Consider the following 24,848-nt stretch of genomic DNA (forward strand, 5'->3'; position numbering starts at 1 on the left):
CAAATGTGCTCATAAGTCCCATCTGTAGGTTAAGCCAGTCTGATTCACACACTTAGAGACAGATGGTTCATCCATCGATGCTCATTGTTGCGCAAAACGATTGCAGAATAATCAAGTGACTTCCTGAACTCACCAGCATTTTCTGCCATTGATTGCTTCTGTTCTTTTCTGAACCAGTTTTTTTGTTTTTTTTTTAAACCTAAAACTAGAAAAAATAAAAGCAATCCATTGCATGAAATGCAATTAAGTTTAGGAAGTCACTCACCTTCTCTTCAGTCATCTTGCCTAACAGCAAACATTGATGGGTCATAAATCTGATCCTTAAACTGTTGTAACATTTTCATTTGTTCCCCTTCTATTGGTGATGCCAAACATCTGACCCTCCAGATATGCCTAAATTTGTGGCAAGGCTTTATAGGTCTAGGTTTATGGTAGCAGGCTGACCCTGTCAGTCTATCTATCTACAGTATCTGTCTACCTATTGTCCATATATATACATTGACATCATTGGTGATGGGGGCACATATCTAGCTCTTCCTCAAGCTGGTGGGAACAATACTCAACAAGTGGAGGTCCAACTTTATGACATCAATTTCGTAAAATATAATAATGCTGATCTGTAGCTTACAATAAAGCTTAAAGGGAGCACTTCAAAATAAAGCAGCTCAATAGATACTGCTACATTGCTACTGCAAACATAAATGTAAGTTGCTTTAGTTACCAGTAATAGTTAAAAAACAAATCTACTTCTTTACTTTATATTGGACTGTGTATAAAACCAGTCTTTTTAGATCATTCCTTTTTCACAAGAAAAAACTAGGGAAGTAAATGCAGGTGAATTTCCATAGACTGTGCTATTTGGCCTCTGTGCAGCTCTGAGGCAGCCTTTGTGATTCCATCCAAAACACTGGTGTAATAACTGGAAATTTGCCACTTAAAATTACCGGGAGTGGCTTTTTGCAACCCTTAACAACTTGCGAGGTGCTGCCGTCTGAGGTAGGATTCTCACCTTGCCTCATAGCAGGGGCAATAGAAGGCAATGGCAATTGTCTTAAACAACTTTATTCATTAAAACATGCAAGATTTCCAGCCTCATTAAAAATTAATTCAATAATGTGCAAGTTCTTTCCCATTCTGCTGGAGTTTTTTCTCAAATAAGCCATTGCCGGAGTCACGTCTTTTTAGTAAATCGCCCTCTACATGTTGAATTTCCTCACTTTTTATCTCACAAATAATTCCTACCTGATATTAACTTTAGATTGACTCAAGATAAGGTAAAAAAAAGTACTTCTTGATTTTAAACCTGCAATCGGTATATTTATGAGATGAAAGTACTATTATCGTGTCAGTGTGAGTGTTAGCAGTGGGACATTTTGTATAAAAGGCTTTTCTGTGTTTAAATGTTGGTGTACACTGGATGAATTTTATGGTTTACCAATAATTTTTCTATTCAACCCTGTTCTGTTTGTCTGTTAATTTGGTTTGAACAATATGTGCAGTAAGTTAAGCGAGTGTCAGAACAGGACTCTGGAGGGCCCTACTGTAGGAATATGAATTGAGTCCTTTTTCCACCACACTCACAGTTCACCATAACTCCCCACCCTGTAAACCATCAGGACAGCCAAGAGCTTGTGAGCCCCAGCATAACTGCAATGTGGCTATCCATCCACCTGCGATGCTTACATTGCATGTGTTTAAGTAATAATAATGCACAATGCATTTCAAGTATTCTTTCTTTATACTTTAATTGTAAAAAACATATACAACTCTTCATTAGTCCTTATGTCTCTGTTTGACTATCTTAAAAGTATTTTTGTTTCAGCTAAGCAATAGTAGTTTACGGTACTATTTTCCATAGATTGTGCTAGAACCATCCCAAAATGTGTTTCAACAGAGAATAAGAAACACTACTGAATGTTTATATGCCCACTTAAAGGAAATACTGGTATATACTGTATATTTGAATTAGGAGTGGATATACAAATATCTCTTGCCACAATACAAAGCCTATTTGTTAAAGCTACATTGATACAGAGATAAATATGTTAATTGAGGGTCAAGGAATGCATTTTAGAGCAAAAAAATTATTTTGTGTATTCATTTTTCTTAAGCTTAGTATATAATTCTGTTTTTTTTGCTTTACACAGCTTATATAAAGCCTCATCTTTAGTATGTCCAGTGAACGACCTGCTGTTTTAGCAAGCATTGTGTGTTGCATGCTGGGAATAACCCAGCTCATGGGCAGAATGACAGTTTTGTACATGATCAAGTGACAGGGCAACACCCCCTTTTCCCAAGAGAATACACTCAAACTCTGGTTTATACTAGTCACCCTTATTTTTAGTTTTAACTTTAATGATTGAGATCCAAATGTCATACAGACATGTATGTAAAGGTGTCTGACTAAATATGCTCTTTGTTAACACTGTGTGATTGTAAGCTTGCATGCACAGTAGAAAGCACTTTTAAGCAAAATATTCTGAATCCCAGACACTAATGTCTTTTGACAGCTCTTGTTGTCTTGATAGTATATGTAATATATATTAACCTTAAGATTGCCACAGACATAACTCCCTGGGCTAAACTTAGAGATGTGCTTTGACATCTCTTTAAAAGGGGAAATAAATAAAAAATGACAAGAGGACAATAGATTTGCTGATTCAAGTAGTTAATAGAAGGAACACAATGCTGCTGAGCTCATACAGTCACACTGGCTCTATTCTACTAAAACAGCAGTGTGCAACCCTCACATAATGGAAATGAAAAAGCAGGGAAGCTCATGGAATCAACCAGACCTATTTATTAGCCACAATCTTCATTCTGTGTTCTTTGGTAAAAATGTGGGCAATCTGACAACCTCTGATTCTGACAAAGGTGCAAAAAATAATTGCAAATTCTGATTCCATGATGTTGATAATTTTTCTAAACCCATTGTTATGTTACCCCCTTTTTTAATTTGCCTTTCCGTTCTAATAAGGTTGATTTGCTTTTGATTATATTTCACATAAATAAAAAAAAAATAAAAAAATAAAATATATTAAATTATAGTTGCCAAAAATATGTATTTTATATCATAATAAATACTGCGTATGATATATAATATTACCATATAGTATTATATGTAGGGCTTCATATAATAAAGAACATGTACTTATGCTATTGCACCTATTAATTGTAACTGCATTGAAAATCATGGATGCAGGGGAACCATTTACACTTGCCAAGTTGCCATTAACCAGGTACTAAGTGTGGAGTGTCTTAGAAATGACATGTCTACAGCACAGACGTATTCCTTTACACATTGTAGTGGAATAAACTACGCATTTTGAGTATATACATTTTTGAACCATATGTTTTGCACCATTGCCCACAATGGGCAAATAGGGCCCATAGTGTATTACTTAAAGGAAAATTATATCCCTGAACTTTGCAGGTCTCTAAAAATTTAATAAAAATATATCTATTCTGAAATATTTTCCTTTAATATAGCTGTTTCAACACACCATAGTGTGTGTTTGTAACTCTTGTACTGTAGAAGCTTTGTACGGCAATAGCCTTTTGATACCAGTATGGGGAGTTTACTAAACAGCTAGAGAAAATTAAAAGTAGCAAACAGTTTTCACTTAATGTGGAATGGAGAGGAAAATTGTGTCTTTTTTGCACAGTTTGGGGGTTGTATATACAGTCTAATCGACTAAGTTGATCCATCTAAGTAGCTGGTGTAAGCTAAAGCTAGCATAAAAATACAGTATTTTATGCATTTTGAACTTATTTTACCAGCCCAGAGATCTATCAACCCTAGATCAGTATAGGGTTGCCATGCCTTTTCATCTTCACATTTTGGTTGGTATTATTAAATTAATACAGTCCAAAATTCTGTATGCAGTATATTGTGGTGCTCAATCTGGTAACTCTGCTGCTCAAAAGTTTCGCTGTATTGTAGGAAAAATCAAATGGTACACACTGTAGCAATTGTGCTAAATCCTTATCATGATTTTTTGAGGTCTCCACACATGGTTGGTATGCCTGGTTGTGGATTTTGTTCCATGTACCTGATCCCAGGCCAACACAGTGTCTCCGGGGCAGGCACATCAGAGAGCTGATCAAGTGTAGAGGCTGATTCTTGGCCAGGCTGAGAATCCGCCTGGTGTGGCAGTAGAGTGTGTTTTATTTTAATAAGCACATACAATAATGGAGCTAATCATTAGTGTCTGCCATTAAATTAAATGGGTAAACAAATTGAACAAAGGTATGACTTCAATGGAAGATATTTCTCATGTTACAGCTGGCTTTTTGTATGTTAATAAGTATAAACTTTTCACACTATCTTGAACCTAAAGCTAACCATTTACTGTTAACCAGACAATTGGCTCTAGATTAAAATACAATGGAAAAAGCAATGGAAATGAAGATTAGTCAAACACCTATACAGGTAAAATAATATCACATTAAGAATGGCATTTCCATGACTAGGATTACATGGTATAAAATTACAGGGTCTTAGATAGCCAGTGAAATTTGCACACCAGGAGGGATGCGCCGAATCCAGGATTCCAACTGAAAACATTCTGATGTTCTGCTTGGATACTGTTTAAAATGTTAGGTGTAATCAATCAAGTGTGCTTTACTTCTGTATATCTGGGTGAAATTAGTTAAAAACAAAAAAATAATTTCCTAAGTGCAGGATATGCTGCAAAAACAGGCACAAACCACCATGTTTTTGCACCCTGCCCATGTCATAATAAGTAATGCTCCGGGTTTTTTTTTTTTTTTTTCATTTCAGTGGCTTGTCTGCACAGTATCCACAAGCCTGAAGGGCCTAGAAGCAGATAAGTGGGGCCTGTAATGAAACGTGCAGTAGAGAATATGACATCAAAAATGAAAGCAAGGACAATCTGCCTGGGCTGGTGGTTAGGGTTGCCACCTGGCCAGTAAAAATTATGGTTGATCCCAATGTTATTAATAGGGCAAAAACATAAATATATAGGAAGGCCGGTATTTTTTTCCAGAAAAGGTGGCAACCCTACTGGTTGTAGAGGGTGTTAAAGAAGGATGGAGTTACTTGTGAACTGCACACATTGCAAAGGCTAGACAAAGGCCTATGAAAGTTACTAAATCATCCACTGTTATATGGGTTTTGGTTAGGGATGCACCGAATCCACTATTTGGGATTCGGCCGAATCCTTGGTGAAAAATTCGGCTGCATATGCAAATTAGGGGCAGGAAAGGAAAAAGTGGAAAAAATCCTTCTTTTGTGACGAAAAGTCATGTGATTTCCTTACCTGCCCCTAAGTTACATATGCAAATTTGGATTCGGTTCGGCCAGGCACAAGGATTTGGCTGAATTTGAATCCTGCTGAAAAAGGCCGAATCCCAAACCGAATCCTGGATCCGGTGCATCCCTAGTTTTGATCTAAAGGTTTGATCATGTGTGAATGATTTTAGAAACAAATAACACCTAGTAATGAGTGCAAAAGTAACTTGGACAGTGCACTATATGACTTGCATAGAAGATGTGATTCATTTTTGGACATCTAATACTTAAAAATTGTCTGCACTTCGGTGGTGTCAGAAATGTAACTGAATGCAAAGTCAGCCAAGCCAGGCCTCTCAAACTCTTTTGTTGCCTCATGGACAGGATGCAGTAAGATTAATGGACTGTGAGCGCCTTTTTCCATTCATTAATTGAATCACTGGAGGTTGCAGCAGTGAATTTTGAACCTTTTAGCAACAGTAATAATTCGACATATGGTCATAATCTTTTTCAAAATGATCTGAATACTGTGTCTTGCTTAAAGGAATAGTAACCTAAAAAAATTTGTGTTTGTGCTTCAGAAACACTACCTTTGTTTATAAATAAGCTGCTATGTAGAAATGGGGGCAGCCATTCAAAGGAGAAACGGTTCAGGTTACACAGCAGATAGCAGATAGCAGATAATCTCTGTAGAACATAATGGTTTTATCCATTATCCACTATTTAACCTGTGCCATATAGCCTTTTTTTAATTTCCGCCATTGCTACACAGCAGCTTGTTTACATGAACTATAGTAGTGTTTCTGAAGCAGTAAAGGACAACAGTACATGGTATTTTTATTACTTTAAAACACTTTAATTTTTTGGTGTTACCTATAATCACATCTGCTTCAATACAATTCAATACAATAAAATATTGTACTTTACATAGTGATTTTAATGGAAGACACTTGTTTGAAAAAAACATACGTTCTGCTCATTGTCTAAGAATGATCTAGTTTTGACAGTTAGTAGTCAATGCCCTATATCTGTCTTCTTATGTGCACAGCATTACTGCTGCAGTGCTCCATTCATTGTACAGAAGAATAAGTATACCTTCAAAATTCATGTCATATTTCCCAGGAGCACTGACTTGTGAAAAATCTGACCCCATTTGAATTGGATGACAGAACTGACACTTACTGGTTAGGAATCTGGTGTTGTATTTATTTCTATAGATATATTTATACAATTTAGGAGACAGGGACCTCTTCCTCTTGTCTTTTAAGGGGTGTTTACCTTCAAGCAGGGTCGGACTGGGAGGCATGGGGCCCACCGGGGCTACTGCCCCAGTGCCCCCTCCAGCCGCCACTGCCGCTCCGGAGTGCTGCAGGCGGCTAGTGCGCATGCGCGCGGCGCCGCGTTTGTGCGCATGCGCGCGGCGCCGCGTTTGTGCGCATGCGCAGCCCTTCTATTCTACCGCGACCCCAAACAAAGTGGGGTCGCGCCGCCCCACTAAGTAGCGGATCTGGGCCGGCGGGGCCCACAAGAGCCCGGGGCCCACCGGGGTTTTTCCCGGTTTCCCGCCGGCCCAGTCCGACACTGCCTTCAAGTTAACGTTTAGGATGTTATAGAATCACCAGTTCTAAGCAACTTTTCAATTGGTCTTCATTATTTATTTGTTATAGTTTTTGAATTATTTACCTGTTTGTTCTGACTCTTTCCAGCTTTCAAATTGGGCTCACTGGCCCCATCTAAAACATATGCTCTTTAAGGCTATAAATGTATTGTTATTGCTACTTTTTATTAATCATCTTTCTATTCAGGCTCTGTCCTATTTATAGTCCAGTCTCTTCAAATTCAGATTGATGAATGAAAATGTAGTTGGTGGAACAGACCAAGGTAGACGCAGAGCTTTGCTGCAAAAAATCCTTTTATTCACACAACATGTTTCGAGCAAAAATGCCCTTTGTTTTTTGCAGCAAAGCTCTGCATCTACCTTGGTCTGTTCCACCAACTACATTTTCAATTGAATGCCAGTACCAAGGACGAGGTACAGGAACTGACCATACATGTTAGAAAAATTGAGGGGAGAAACACCACAGCCAGTGGAATCAAAAGAAGCTTTCAGATTGATGAATGGTTGCTAGGGTAATTTGGACCCTAGCAACCAGATGGCTGATATTGCAAACTGGAAAGCTTCTGAATAAAAAGCTAAATAACTCAAAATCCACAAATAAAAAATAAAAAACAATTGCAAATTGTCTTATCACTCACTATATCATACTAAAGGTTAACTCAAGGGTGAACAACCCCTTAAAGCACATGACACTTTATCTCTCTAACTTCATATATTTATTAATTGCAGTTTTTGTCCTCCCCATTTGTCATATTATTGTATTGTTTAAATGTGTAATGCTGCATATACAAGTAGCACTCTATAAATAAAGCTAAAATACATACAAACATTGTTATAATGCAATATTTAAATAGTGCCAACACATTTTACAATGTATTACTGAGATTAAACTTCATTCAGTCCCTGCCCCAGGTGAGCTCACAGTATAAGGTCCATTTTAAACTCACCCACACTAGTCTTATCAGTAACCAATGAACCTCACTTTGCATACATATTATCTTCTGCAAAACTGTTTATTTCTAATAAAGAAGCACTGTATATTGTATTTTTCTCTAAACTGGAACAGTCAATATGCCTTTAATCACCTGCGCACCACTTAACAAAGCAAACAATGGGTTATAGTAGATATTATAAAGCATCGGGCAATAGCATAATGTTTTTATTACAGGTATAGAATTCATTATCTGGAAACCTGCTATCCAGAAAACTCTGAATTATGGGAAAATAATTTTTCATAAACTCTATTTTAAGACCCTCATATTTTTTATAACAACCCAGCAACCAGATAGTTGTTACATAGTTAAGTTGGGTTGAAACAAAAAAAAAAAAAAAAAGCGATCAGGTTCAACCCCTCCAAATGAATCCCATCACACATTGTAGATTTTAGTATCATAATAGCCTTGGATATTATGCTTGTTCAAGAAATCATTCAATCCCCTCTTAAAGGTGTTAACAGAATCAGCCCTCACAACATCACCCGGCAGTGCATTCCACAACCTCATTGTCTTCACTGTGAAGAACCACCTACACAAATTAAAAGTTATTTTCTTCTGGTCTAAAGGGATGGCCTCTGGTCCGATCAATTTTATGGAAATATAGATCTCCCGCTAGTGGTCTACAATGCCCTCTAATGTACTTATAAAGAGTAATCGTCCCCTCACAGGTATCCTTTCTCCAAAAAAAAAAAAACAACCCCAACCTTGACAATCTACCATAGTTTAAATATTCCATCCCCTTAACCAGTTTAGTGGCATGTCTCTACACTCTCTCCAGCTCATTTATTTCCTTTTTAAGGACCAGAGCCCAAACTGCACTGCATACTCCAGATGAGACCTTACTAGGGACCTATAAAGATGTAAAATTATGTTTCATTCCTTGAGTTAATGCTGTTTTTGTATGAAAGCCAACACTTTATTTGCTTTATTAGCCACAGAATGAGACTGCCTGGAATTATACAACTTGTTATCTACAAAAAACCCTAGATCCTTCTCAATTAAAGAACCCCAACACACTGAGAACCCCCAACACACTGCCATTTAGTGTATAACTTTTATAGCCATAACCTTGCATTTATCAACATTGAACCTCAATTTCCAGTTTGCTGCCCAGTTTTCTAATTTAGTGAAATCACTCTGCAAAGTGGCAACCAGTGTCAGACTGGCCCACTGGGATAACAGGAAAACTCCCGGTGGGCCCAGGTGTCAAGGGGCCCTTGTGCTGCTAAACATTTGTCCTATTTCAGGTTCATTTCCTATTTCTTTTAGAACAAAGAGGCTAAATAGTAGAATAAAAGATTATAGTATGTAAAGAATAGAGACTAGGAGAAAAGAGTTTAAGTGAGGTGAAGAATAATAATAGTACTGAGAGTGGGCCCCCTGGTCTGTGGTTCTTTGGTGGGCCCCTGGTCTAAGGTTTTGAGGTGGGCCCCTGGTGTCCCAGTCTGATACTTGTGGCAACATCCTGCACGGAACTTATAGTTCTGCACAATTTAGTATCATCAGCAAAAATAGAAATGGTACTTTCAATGCCCACCTCCAGGTCATTAATAAAGTTGAAAAGCAAAGGACCAAGTACAGACCCTTGTGGTTCTCCACTGACAACACTGGTTCAATCAGAAAATGTTCCATTTACCACCACTCTTTGTTATCTATCCTTCAGCCAGTTCTCTATCCAATTACAAATACTATGTTCCAGGCCAATATTTCTTAATTTAACCATACACCTTTGATGTGGTACTGTATCAAATGCTTTAGCAAAGTCTAAGTAGATTACATCCACTGCTGTTGCAAAATTGAGGTTCCTAATCACCTCCTAATAAAAGGAAATTAAATTTGTTTGGCAAGATTGGTTACGCATAAAACCATGCTGGCACAAACTTGTAGTATTATGATTTGCAATTAAATAAACAATTTTATCCCTTAATACCCCTTCGAAAAGCTACTTACCACTGACATCATACTAACCAGCCTATAGTTTTGAGGCTGAGAACGGGATTGCATTAGGGAATAGCGGCACTGCATTAGCAATTCGCCAGTCTCTCGGCACCATGCCAGACCTCAATGAATCCTGAAAAATTATGTAAAGAGGTTTGGCAATCACAGAGCTAAGCTCTTTAGTACCCTGGGATGACTACCATCTGGTCCTGGACCTTTATTTATCTTTACATGTTCTAGTTCTCTTTTGAATTTCCCCTTGTGTGAGTAATGCATAATTTGTTGAATTAATGGAATTGGGGCTATTCAGAAGGAAATCTTCATTACTTGGTTCCATTATTTATGTAGACAGATGAAAAATAACAGTTCAGAATCTCTGCTTTATCTGTGTTCTCATCATTCAACTGTCCCTACCTCTGACTACAATGAATGGTCCTACCCCATCCTGCTTCATTTTTTTTACTATTTACATATTTAAAAATTAGTTTTGGGTACATTTTACTCCTTGCTGCAATGCCCTTTTCTATATCTATTTTAGCTTGTCTAATGGCTTTTTTGCATGATTTACTGTCCTTATACCTGACAAATGTGAAACGTCTTTTTTTTTTTACCAACATCGACACCAACAATACTGTCAAGCCACAAAGGTTTTGTTTTGCAACAATGTTACTTGCTTACAAGGGGAATATACTGGTGTGTATATTTATTTTTAAACTTTCACTTTTCTGCTTGTATCTGCTTGTACTGTATGTTTGTTGGGACTGCATTGGTACCCACTTCCATTTACCACCATGGTGGAAAGCCAAAATACACCTGCAGCTATTCAGCTAGTTGAGATACCCCTTAGACCTTCACTGTAGATCCTCTTCTACAAAGGATATAAGCCAATCTGAACCAAGAAAGCACTAGGATATAAACAAACAACTACAACTTGATAAATCAAGAAGCTACAGTCATTTATAAATGGCACTACTGTTACCATCAACAAAGGCGTTAATGTATCCCTTCCATAAAGATGAAACACCTGAAACATCTTGCATGATTTTGTATGTCTGAAAGCTTTTAGCATTGCCCCTTGAGAGTAATTGTTCCACTCGCATATTCTAATGGTTATTATTAGAATTTATATAATCAAACAGAGCTGAAAAAGTAAACATTTCATCGTTTTGAAAACATTGCATTTATCAAAGCAGCATTATATGTGAAACACTAGAAAACACCATGTTTGCTACCCACAATGCAGCTTTTCCCCCCAGAATGCCAATGTATTAACAGGCACAATCAAAATAGCATGTGCTGCAGATTGCAAGCAATTTACCGATCCGAATTAGCATCTTGCACCAGTTGTTCTTAGTCAATTTCTGCTCACAAGGTCAATTGCATCTGTACACCTCCAACCTTATATGAAGAAGCAAGAAGTCCTATGTTTAAAAAAATATATACATTCTTGGAAACCATTCATGATTTCCTTCTATGCTTGCCATTTGTTTTAAAAATAAAGTACAAAGCAGCTACAATGCTTGTAACACATTATGGGGCAGTTCTAAAAAAAAAAACTAAATACAATGAAGTGCTAAATAAGTTAATTTTCTCATAAGTGGTCAAAACTACTGACCAGTATTTTAATCTGTAAGGTATAGAACGGTGCAAGGCAGGAGATCCCATGATAAAAAAATTATTGAAACTCTTTCTCCCCCTTCCCTTTTCAAACATGTAGTGTCTAGGTTGTCTATTGTTTAAAGGCTAGAAAAAGACATCTATTTCCTACAAAGAGGAAAGCTGACAGCTTAGAATGCTGAACTGCGGTTTCAGCTCAGCTAAGTGGCACCTACTGCAGCCATTAATCTCCTTCACTAGAACGTCCATCAGTCAGACTGACTATTTCTTCCTTATAAGCCATCAAGCTCCCCTGTTCCTCCCTCATTCTATTTCTTCTATCAATCACTGTCCTTCCAATTAAAGTCTATTTTTTTAATTCAATGCACTTAAAGGGAAATATATCTTCTGAATACATAATATTCTTCAATTTTGCTAGTTTTAAATCTATTACTACCACATATGTAGCTTATTATAAACAAAAAAACATTCCTCTTCTATATTTTTGCTCAACGGGGCTCAATTACTAACTCACATGCAATATGAAAAGTCCAGAAATGGAAGCAGATTGCCATGCTTTTTACCCACAGTGCAGTATTTACCAGAATCCAAACATAACTTTTTGTGAATATCATGTGCCACAAAGTATGTCCTCAGTAAATAGCTTGCAGGTAATATTTGTATCTTGCTTGCATTATTGGGGTGACTGCATCATTTGTGGCAATAGCATGCAGTTCCTTAGGCTAAAGTAACTTGTGTAAGTACACCTAGCAAAGGAGCCTTAGAAGTAACATCCCAAGGCTGGTTTAAATTCCAAAGTTCTTTGTGTGTATGTATTGATGCACCATTGCAAATAGCATTTGGAAGGATGCAATCACTTTAAACTGAATTGCCTGATTTGTAACTGCTACTCATAACGATGAATCATAAAAATGTGAATCCTCATGACACAGACTGAGCAAACTATATCAGTACATTTTGCTCAAACCACATGCCATGTTATTCCCCATGTCACTCAGTTTAAATAGATCATTATCACACCTTTTCAGTTATGTTTGTTCAATATCTGTATCATCAATCGCTTTCATTTATAGGTAATTAAATGGCTCCTAGGTTTGATTCTGTCCAAGGTATTATCTGCAAGGAGATTGAAACATTTCCCCCGTGTTCTTCTTCCTGGTGCTCTGGTTTCCTTCCACTCTTCAGTGGGGCGGGGAATGATATGAATGATGTCATATGAATTATTTATTTATAGTTAGAAGGCACACTAGACTAATATATACCAAACATGTGAAAGTGTATAGACTACTTTCATATGACATATCATTCATATCATTCCCTGCCCAACTATTATAGGCTATTTATAGATTTAAATTCTTTGACAGTTTTTAGAGAACATGACCAGACAAGGAGTAATTTGATATTCTTGTAGGAACTGTAACAATGAGTTAAGGCTCCACAGGATTTTGTTCTAATTCAAAGAATGACTGTGGCATATATGTTTCAAAGGGAAATGTTTATTGTAGTTTGTCTCTTTCAGGTTACTAAAAGAGTTATTTAAATTATCCCTATTTTTTGTTATTAATTTTTTGCATTTTTCCTGCATAAAAAACTACACTACACTACACTTTTGCTTGAATTTTTATTTTTATAAAAATACTTTATTCAAGGTTTTAGATTACAGACCTGGCATAGTGAGATTTCACTTTCAGTGCAATTTCTAGACCAATACTGACTAACTGACTGAAGTTATATTGAGGTTTTTATTAAATGTATTATTCACTTGCCCAAAAATGGCAACAAAAACATCAAACTGAATAAACTTGATAAAATCTAGTGCTCAGATTTATTTTATTTTCTGGATTTATTTATTCACTTAATTTAAATAATTCAGACATTTTGATTGCTTATCCTTTGGTTAACTTGTCATAGATTTATCCAACTCTGTCTCTTGTCACCTTTTTATCTGTCCCTTTTTAAAATACGTTCTGATTATTAGTGTGGAATACATACAGTAGAATACATTTGTACTATGACTATGAAGATTTTCATTCATCCAGGTCATGGTATAGCTAGTATAGGTAAATCTAAAAACAACTGGACTTGCTGAGTAATCAATGAATTTAAAATAAATTTCATTTATTACTCAGCAAGTCCAGTTGTTTTTAGATTTACCTATACTAGAATTACCATGACCTGGATGAATGAAAATGTACAATGTACCTAATATGCCAGTTAGAGAAATGTTTATTAATTCATATAAAAAGCTGCAAACAAAGATTACCATAGTTAAACTTTTCTAGGCTGTAATGCCGCATAGAATTCTTTTAATATGTTTGGTGTGAGGGAGTAAATTCTGAAGGTAGAACAGCTCTAGAATTGACACACATTGGTTTTGAAGAAAGCCTACAACTTCAGGAAAGGTTCACAGTAAAATTTAAACTGGGTAAGTAGAAAGACTGTGCAAAATAAAAAAAAAAATCAATATTCGTTATCCAAAAATGTAATCTATAAAGGCTGGAGTGAACAGATTTCTCACATAATAGCTAGCACACTACTTGCTGCTTTTTATCTTTCTTACCTCTTAGTTAGTCAGTGACTTGAAGTGGGGCCACATGGGACATAACTATTCAGTACGTTTGCTTTTGGCCCTAGGCACACAGGTCAAATTCAAAAGAAAACTAACTGAACTGTTATGTCCCATGTGGCCTTCCATCAAGTTGCTGACCACTAACAGGTAAGAGAGATACAGGTTAAAGGTTACAGAGATGTAAGTTGTGTTCTGGCTATTTTGTTGGGCATCTGTTCACTCAAGCCATTACTGATGACATTTTTTGTTAAACAGCTATATGGAAATGTTTTTTTATTAAATTTTGCACAGCTTATTTACCCAGTTTCATGTTTACACGGACCTGTTTCTTTAATGTTGCCTATTTGTATTTGCCAGTGTCGGACTGGGGGTCCTGGGCCCACTGGGACTGTTACCTTGGGGGTCCCCACATAGTGTCAGACTAGGACACTATAGACCAGGGGCCCACTCTCAGTACTATTATTCTTCCTCTCCTCACTCAACCTCTATTCTCCTATTCTCTTTTCTTTACATATTATAATCTATTAATCCATCTATTTATTGGTAATGACCATGAAATAGGCCAAATGTTTAGAAGCAGGAAAGCCCACTGACACCTTGGCCCACCTGGAATTTTCCTGGTATCCGACACTGTTTGCTGCTATTCATGTAATTTATTGTCATATATATAAAAGCATTTCAGCTGTTTGGTAGCTTGCTATGACTAGAAGAGAAGAAATGAATGTGATGGTGCTAATTGTGCGTTGTCTGTGTTTTTTTTTTATCTCAGTATGAAGTCCCAGGCTTTACCAATGTCACAGTTTAGCACAGCAGGGTTTTAAAAGGTGCAGTAGTGACGGACATTACATAATGCAAATCTTTAAGAATGATTCTTGCTAGATGCTGTATCAACTGGGGCACTTCTCCACCTTAATAAATGGTCTTGATACTCTACTACTCCAAACTTTCTTTTTCCTGTATCCTAAATTTAAATATGTTGAAGTAAGATTCAAATTTGCATTTACATTTTTATTAGAGTAAATGGATGATAGTCAAAGGCAATAAATGAATATTGGCATTAGCTATAAATAATCTGCCTGCTCCAGAAGGCTCACAGATGGTAGCTGGACTGCTGGGCAATTGATTTCACACTGTGCTCAGTGTGGTAGCAGCACAGAAGATTGATATCTCTTCTGTAATGCTAGACTTCTGTTATATCAAAAGAGTTGGCATTATGTTTTGTGTAATCTTTTTCAAAGTATTTAGCTTAAAAAAATACATGCCAATAAAGTTTAACCCTTTTGGAAAATAACTTTTATAGTTTCAAGTTGAAGCTGGTTTGCTTATTCCTTCACAGAGTTGGACTAGTAATCCTTTCCATTCGAACCAGAAATGCTTTTCCCTCACTAGTGAAGCACCAATTTTTCTATCACTGGGTACAGATGGAGCACTAGCTAACCCAAATGATTTCTTCAGATATTTTTTAAACTTCATATAATATGATTAAATGACTCAAAATATGTAAAATGCTTTTTGGATAGGTGTCTCAAAATATCCCATATTATTATTAGCAATTTAAATAAAATTAACAATCCATCTTGGAATATTTCAATAAATCGTTTGAGATTACCAGCACTTCATCTTTATTGTATTCCTGTGTGTTACTCGTGTCACTAATTTGAATGAACATTGCAGAGTTCTTATTCAAATAAGTCATGTATAGTTGACTCATATAAATGCTTACTACAATGGTTTATTAAGATGCAATTGATCAGATTCAAACTATGACAAAAAAAAACAAAAAAAACTTACCATATTGCTTCAGAAGGGAAACAAACCTTTCCTGCCATTTGAATCAGTCAATTGATAAGCATTATACATACAATATAGTTGTTGCTATTGGGATGCCATTGTATATACTGTATAAAATTGTCAGAATTATTAGAAATGCTTAAAACATTTTTTAATAAACTCAAGTGTTGCATAGGTACCATTAATCTTTCCATTGCTATTTTGTCAGCAAAAACTCATGAGAACGCAATGAATCGGATATAATGCTTAACGGGACGTTTAACCTGTTGGAACAGTGTTACATGTTTAACACTAATGGATCTGTTTTACTACTAATCACAGCAAACTTGTCAATGCAACATTCATGAATTTTCTTCAGCAAAATCTAATTGATCTGTGCCTTATTTGATCTGTTTTATCCATGTCTCTTCTTTAATGCAATGCATCCCAATTTAGTCCATCTTGTTAACTCAACCTTAATTTTTTTGTACTAATCTTAGAATCTTAGAATTATATATATATAATAGTATATATATACTGCATACCAAATATGTTCTGCATATTGTAGATGAGACCCTATCAGTGAAATGTAAAGAGGAACAAGTAAGCTCTTTTCACCTGATTTTATTCCCCTTTTACTCTTGTCCCTAACTACTGCAAAATTGCCATTGATTTCTATAGCTACGTTTGTTATTCTCAAAATTGTTTATCTGGTATTATGAACTTATAATAGAGACCTTGGCAGAGGCAATGGGAGACTGCATCAATGGGGCCAAAACACTTCTTGCCCTAACCTGCCCGATTATTAGACATATTGGTTAGGTAAGCAGCCCATACATATACATAGGCCAATAGCTACAATGTCAGTCTGGAGAGGCTGTGCAGACCGCTTATATTGACAGGTGTATGGCTATCTTAAATAAGCCACCACCAATTTGGTTTTAGGATTATTGTGGGCCTTTGATCATAAAATAACTTAAGTTCATGGCTTGGAAGAGAAACTCCTACAGTACCTATGTGCAGGTATTTTTAAATAAACACAAAAATCCTGCTTTCTAAAAACAGCAGAACATTTAAAAGTGTAAAATTAATGGAGGCATATATGAAAAGCATTTAATTTTTTGTATTATTACAGTATTAATACCCCTTAGGCACCTTCCTGTACAAGAGCTTTGACCTGCCAAACCCTGCACTTGTGTGGGGGAAGTATCCCCCTGTTCACATTGTACTGTCTTTGTCTCTTACTTTCGAGCTAATTTTAGTGTACTTCGACTAGTAAATAGTACAAATTCAATTTGAAATAAATTCTAAAATTCGAATATCGAAATTTATCATGTACTGTCTCTTTCGACTTTTCGCCATCTGAAACCTGCCAAATTGCTGTTTTAGCCTATGGGGGACCCTCATAGAACCTATTTGGAGTCATTTGGTGGACTTTGAAATATCAATTAAATACTTCAGTTGGATTTGATCGAATACGATCCAAATTCAATTCCAAAGATCAATTACAGCCTATTTACTCGGTTAATAAATTTGGGTTGGTGTTTTTTTATTCGAATTTCGATTGATGGGAGTTTAAAGAAACTTCCATCACCTCGAAATTCGACCCTTGATAAATCTGCCCCTTGATGTGCATGTGCATATTTGTGTGTTCCAATATTGAAGCAGTCAAAGGCAGTACAATACTATTGTTTCCCATATCCTGTCTGCTGTCTCTGTCAGCTGGCAGTTTTTGAGTGGTTTAAAGTGATTGATGTTCTTTTATATACTGATGGGTGAGAGCGGAGGATTTCATTTTATAGTTGGCTACATACATAGGTATGGGTCCTGTTATTCAGAGTGCTTGGGACCTGTATGTTTCCGTATAAGGGGGGTCTTTCTGTAATTTGGATTTCTTAAGTCTTAATTTGGATAATTTAAGTATACTAAAAAATCATTTATACATTAAATAAACTCAAAATAATTGTTTGCCTCCAATAAGGATAGTTGGGATCAAGTACAAGGTACTTTTTCATTACCGAGAAAAAGGAAGTCATTTTTAAAAATGTGAATTATTTGATTAAAATACTGAGTCTGTGAGAAAGTGATTTCCTGTATTTCTGAGCTTTCTGGATAATTGGTTTCTGGAAAACTGATCTTATACCTGTTGTAGCAACTAATCTTTTAATATGACATGTTTTATTTATGATTTTGCATCTTCATTTTGCAATACTTTTTACTGAGTAATAAATATTTATTTTCAGGCTTAGTCAGGCATAAACGAAAAGCAATTTTTGTCATACCATAATAAAATGGCCCCTAATGTGCTGTTGGAGTATTTTCAGGGTTTGTTTGTGATTACTATCTTTAGAACAAACATCTCTGCCAAGGTTTTATTAGATCTGCCAGTCTTGCAGATCATAGCCCAGGAATAAGGTATATTTTTAGAAAAGTACATTATTTGTTTTCCTCACATTTAGTATATTTAATATTTTTGTGGGAAAACAATGTGACAGTGCCAAATGCTACTGTTGCAATGTTTTTGTGGAAGCAAGCTTGCTTATCTATTAGTTTTATTTCAAGGAGTAGCCCTGCACATAAATTGAATTTGACAGTGCATTTGTACAGTCTCCCTTTCTGTTTGACTAGCGGTGAGTGAAATGTTTCGCCAAGTTTTGCCGCAAAAATGACGCCCATAGACCATTTCATGAATTTTCAACAAAGCAAAACAAGTCAGGTTCGCCCATCACTATGAGAGATGCATTAATATATATTTATTCATCTAATATAATATTCCTATTGATAAAAAAATTATTACTATATTCTTTACAAATAGTAGAAAGATCCACGCTTAACAGGACTTTACCAACATTTGGGACGGACCACCTGGCTTGGTCACGATATAAAAATAATTTAACAAAAAACTCTTATTTTGGAATGAAAATACGATTCGTCAAATCTCTGTAACTTCACTAGTGTGAGACAGCACACGTATTCCTCTTTGTGGGCCAGCCAAAACTGTACACAAATCGTGTGTGTTTTCCTTGCTTGCAGTTAATAAAACATGTAGGCTCTGTTTGTCCCATTAAGAGCAATCTTTGTCTCCTCTTCTCCTGCACATGGGAGAGACATGGGTATAGACATGTGCAATGTTGAAGATGGCCACCCATTGTAGAACTAGCATGTGTTTTGTAATAGAATGCTTACCACCACTGCAATATAGGCCAATGCAGAGAAGGATAAATGGTTGCTGCTTATAAAAACATGAAACTGAACTTAACTGAAACTTAAATATTCCTACTATTTCCTTCCTTCATTTCACCAGTAGTTTCAGTGCGGCTGTATACCAGCTGAAATACATTTTTAAAAGGGATAATAAAACCTATAACTCAGCCTACTATTATAAAAGTAGGGCAAGCGCTATGCCTACATTGAAAACATAAAGATACAAAGTCACAGGAAATCTTTTGTATACAAGCTCATATAAGGGATGATATAATCTATAACCCACCCTCAACCATTATGGTAAATGTTAGTGTGCCCAAGTATTCCATTGACTAGTATTGCATTTCTTTTCATTGACAGTTGTGAGACCAGCTAATAATAATAATAATAAAGTCAAATCATATATGTGCAAAAAATAACCCACTCAACAGTATGGGGCATATTTAACTTGCTTACCCTTGTTGGGCACATCCGACTGCAGAAGAAACTACTGATTCCAGTTTTTTCACAATTGATTATCCTGGGTTGCTGGCGAATGACATTTCAAAAAAGAAGGTGCCACTTGTGGGTTTTTGACAAAAAAAAAGCTCACTCAGAAACGGATTATGTACTTATATTACTCAATCTGAGCCTCATTATCATGTTTTTTAAATGTTGATTTTTAATAAAAAAAAAAAAACAAAACATTCATTTTACTTCACTGAAAGATCAGCACAGCATCTTAGTACAGGATTGCACTGAGAAGGAAAAGTCATCTTTGCTCTTTAGACCTGTCTTCTAGAGATACATTTTCTCCTTTCCATTCAGTGCTAAACACAACAAAATGTTTTGTGACTTCAAAATAAAACAGCTGTGCGATTTATCATATTCACCACTGTTTAATTTGGTCTGCCTCCCAAATTCTTTATTTCATGCAGATTTATTTACTCAGCCCTGGTTCATTACGATTATCATAATCCATACCACATAAACAGGTTTTGTAATGCATTGTGCTGCGAGATTTAATGGTCCTGTTGAGCTAAAATCCTTACAAATCTAGGTTTCAGCATTCTTCTAGCTATGCACAGTGCATACCAAAAGTATTTGTTGAACAATGATTTTACCAATTGTAGCAATAAGTCTTTTTCTTTGTTCTTATCTAAAAAAGGCAATTTATTTTTTTTAGTCACATGACTATCATTCTAATATTGTATGACATTTGTCGAGTTTAATTTGTGCAACCTAAGCTCCTAAATCGGTAAACATTATACTGATCCCTTATAATACTCAATTTAAGCTCCCTAGTATGATTCTCTTTCATCAAAGCCATATAGATCAATTCTAACACACCAATATCCACAATCCCTATTTATTTTGTGAACAGAGAATGTGTAACAGTTTAGTAAAAACATTTGAGGATGGTGCCTGGACAAAAAAAAACATTTATTTAGAAAATGTCTTTTTACTTATTGTGATATTTTGAAATGTTTTCCACATACATTTTTGTATTTGGTTGCAGTTAGGTTTGAACAAGTTGATCTTGGTGTGGAAAGGAATTTAATTAACTTTGCTCAGTTTTGGCTTGAGAGCTTCAGATCCCTTTTATTATTTGTTTGTATTTGGCTCACAGAAATAATAACTAAATGTATCATTATTGTTCTCATCTTTTGTCAACCCTTGCTTCTGTGTAGGTGTCACTCAGTTTGCAGTCTAATCTGGTGGTGTTTCAGGTTGGCTGGTCAGAGCCTTAATTAATTCTCCCCTTATTTTTACTCTTGTGTTCTAATTACTAAGAAGGCGGCAGTAAGGGGGACATAACCCAGCCACCCTGGATGTGTTGTTTCATAACATTATTTGGGATGTAAATCGTTATTATAATAGAAAAAAATATTGACTATGATGGGGTATTATTTTACTTTTATTCTTTATCACAGTAACGTTAAACCTCAATACAGGTAATATATTTTATTCTATATTTTATTCTTATTTCTAGCATTTGTAGGGATAAAACAACTTTAAATGTTTAACCATACTGGACATCGTTCTCTCTCTTCTATATTTTATTCTCATTTCTAGCATTTGTAGGGATACACTACTTTAAATGTGTAAGCATACTGGACATCTCTCTCTTCATAACTGTGAGAGATTTCAATATTAATAGTCCAACTATAATATTGAACGTAGTAAAGCCATTTCATCCACCGCTTATAAGAATCCAGTAGCTCTTCTACCTTTGTATTCATGAATTACATTATGCAATGAGTAAAGCCTCTACTGAGTAAGCAGAAAAGAGACTTACATTTCTATCCTAATAATTTGAGAACAGCTATTGCTAAAAGATTTACAATGCTGCTTTTGGATTTCATATCTTTGTTCTTCATTGGGACTTAAAATATGAATAATTTTAAGTTTTTTTTACTCTCCACTGAAAAGGACTTACAAGCTTTGGTGAAAATTATATTTTCTTAGATTATAACACAGTTCGTTTGATTTCATTCAAACGCAATATTTTGCCTGAGGGTTCTGTCACAAATCAGAGGAATAATTTAATGCTAGCTGACCATGGATTCAATTAACTAATATAGAAGTTTATGTAGGTTGTCATAGCACATCATCCTGTATTAGGGCAAAAGCTTTGTCTAATGCAGTCAAACTGGCTTAGCTCACCCTGAGGGCTCTTGGGGAAAAAATAAAATGTAAATTTGTTCTGACTGCAGTTTTCTTATATGGAATATAATCTAACCTTTAAAATACGGTTATGCATTTTTGTACGCTTTTATAAGGTCATTATTTGAAGACATACATATAATAATTATTCACTTTGTGAATACTGGCTTACCCAAGAATGGTCACAAAGGCTTGAGAAGTTCTTTGATAGTTAGGAAAGGACAAGGTGCTCCAGAATGAATTGCAAATGACTACATCAACATCCACCCTAAGCGTTTCGCACCCATTCAGGGCAGTTAGTCATGGGCTCAATGGGTGTGAAACACGTTGGGTGGATGGAGATGTAGACTTATATACTTTTAAACTTTGTACAAATAAAATTATTCTTTTAATCGAATTCCTCTGGTCCTGTGGATCTGTTGAGTACCGGTCGACCCTGCTTTTTTTCTCTTTGAGAAGTTCTTTGTCTTTATAATTCCCCATGGCAATTGGTTTGGTAACATATCCAGGATGCTTTTATGGACTTAAACACAGGTTACTGTTATTCCAATATGAAAATAATTGATTTAATATTGATCAAAGCTCCTTAAAGAAATTAACAAAGAAATCATGGAAACAGTATTGGTTTAGCTATTAAAATAGTCAAAGCTTCTGTGTGCACTTGAAAATACACTTATAAATTCACACAGCTCTCCATAATGTAGCAGATTTCAGATGTATTTTTTTTCATGACAGGAACATTCGCAAAAAATAGTTAATTTTATAGCTATTACAAGTATGGGAGCTATTATCTGGAATGCCATCATATTTTAAGGTTAACGATTTCTTTCCCCTAGATAATGCTTTTTGGCTCAAATTTACTTATACAGCTTTTATGTATTCAGTCCTGTATCCAATGACATCCAGTAATAACGTATTATGTATATCCTTGCAAGTTATTTTTTTACAAAAATTATTGTTTTCAAACAGGTCATGCAAGTTGTAAAGGAGCAGATAATGAGAGCTCTCACCAACAAGCCTAGTTCTCTGGACCAGTTCAAATGTAGACTTCAAAACCTTAGCTACACTGAAATACTGAAAATACGTCAGTCAGAAAGAATGAACCAGGAGGATTTTCAGTCTCGTCCTATATTGTAAGTATTTTCAAGACTTTATAAAGTGCCCAGCTTTTGGGCTGTGTCACTCTTCTTTCAGTCTATACTATTCAAGTGTCTCTGTTTGCCTGTTGTTTTTTTGTCCCCCTCATTTTATTTTTTTCAGGCCTAGCTTATGATTGAGAAATAGGTTAAAAGGTTGCTGTCATGGGGATACATGCTAATTTCAAACAATTAATAGTGCTCCACAAGCAGAATAAAGTACTGAAATATATGTTTCAAAATATAAAATCGATTTTTGTATAGTTATTTTTAAATGTAAACACGGATTTCTTTACATTCCTACTACAAAGCACACTATCTGCCTTTGACTATAGCACATTGGGGGATGGGGGATTGAGAGCTTCTGCTGTCAGACAAAAACAGCAGCGTTTAAAATATCCCCATCTGCCTGTCACAGCTTCTGATAATAGTAAATGTGTTGTGGCTGTCACACAGAGCAGTAACAGGTGGAGGTCTGCCTTGAACTGATACTTGTTCGCTTTTCATTTAATATTTTAGCTGCTGCTGACCACCAGCCAAAAAAATATCAGGTGTGCCATAGCCCCTATGGACACTTCCTAACACTGCTAGTCCAGGTGGTTATTGAAATGTTCTAATATAGGTTTTCGGGATATGATATGTCTGAAATTGCTTTGTCAAGCAGTTTCAATCTACATCAATAGGAGATGGCATGGATGGCCATGTATGACCTTGGCTTCATACTCTCTGAATCAGTTTTTACAGTACAGGCCATATATAAACTCCCAAATAATTGACAAGAACAATATTACTATATCCTAGTTACATTATACAGTGGGAGAGTACTGAAACTCCAAATACATTAAATGATGTTAGAGGCCAGTGGGAATTTTAGCCCCAGTTACATTATATACAGCAAGAGGCTATTGGTCCTGACCACCCCCCAGAATTCCCCTTAGCCTCACAAAAAGCAGGTTACCTGAAGGCTGGTGTAGGTTTTGGAATCTTACAAGTCAAAATTAACTCAGAAATCATTTGCACTGCTAAATATGTATCCATGGTGGTAGATGTGAGAATAATGCACAGCATAAGAAATAGGAAGAAAAGATGATTTGTACTGTATACAACCTGTAAATTAAGATTGAATAACTGAGGCAGCTGTTGCCTGATAGGACCTGTATGATGCTGTGCTGGTTGTTTCTATGGTTGGCTCCTGGCTGGTAAAAATAATGCTTGAGAAAAATATTTTAAGGCCAGTATTTAGCTTTTTTAGCTGTTTCTGCAAGCACAGGATCATGCATAAAGAATTTAGATGGTTACCCACACATCATTATTAAAACTTAAACAATTAATTAGTTTGAAGTGGTAGAATTATTTGCAGTGCAAACGTTGTAATATTATATTTAAAAATACACCATCAAAATTATGACTGTATCTCTTTAATGACGCAAGAATTGTATTACAATTTTATTACGAAGTTGGTTATAATTACGACCCTTGCAAAAAAGAGTGAGGAATTATCTTGTGTCCCAGCTTGTAGTAAGAAACCCTACAGTACAAATCTATGAAGTCAAATGCAAACAACAAGGAACAGCAGAACATTTGAATTGATTGACCTAGACATCTTTACCTAAGGGTTGTTGAATAGTATTTGCTGCTTATGAATGTTAGTTAAAAATAGGCAAACATATAGGAATGCAGGAATAAGAAAATCGTTGTGGTCAGTCTTTTTATTGTTAGCTTCTACATCACTGTTGTGTTGTACATACAGGCAATGTAAAAAACTAACTGTATAGCATGATTGCATGTACTCCATTTAGTTACATTAGATCCCATTAACTGCATAACAAGCACATTAATCACCTTGAAAGAATAGATAATTCAGTTTTTCAGCCTGTGATGTATTACTATTTCTGACTGTAGACTTGTGAATTAATATACAATGTGCTTAAAAACAGTGGCCACAGTTATAGGTCAAATGCATTGTGCAATTACTATAATCCACCGCCACTTGAAAGTATACATTTTTGAAAGTCCAAAATACTGATCAGAAACCTGAATTTAGGAAAAACCTGAATAATATCTATTTAAATAAAAACGTTCCTTTTTTTCCCTTTAATTT

At 35.7% G+C, this 24,848-nt stretch overlaps 1 protein-coding gene across 1 annotated transcript in view; it reads left to right on the forward strand.

The window, feature by feature from the left end:
* The window catches only part of elmo1.L (engulfment and cell motility 1 L homeolog), a gene marked incomplete at its 5' end in the record, with an annotated part of 145,803 nt that overhangs the window by 96,641 nt on the left and 24,314 nt on the right, over positions 1-24,848 (forward strand). Inside the window, 1 exon segment of the mRNA NM_001096183.1 lies at positions 22,581-22,744. Within this exon segment, the coding sequence (NP_001089652.1) occupies positions 22,581-22,744 (164 nt within the window).

Source organism: Xenopus laevis, chromosome 6L (assembly GCF_017654675.1).
Source record: "Xenopus laevis strain J_2021 chromosome 6L, Xenopus_laevis_v10.1, whole genome shotgun sequence".
NCBI classification, from domain to species: Eukaryota; Metazoa; Chordata; class Amphibia; order Anura; family Pipidae; genus Xenopus; species Xenopus laevis.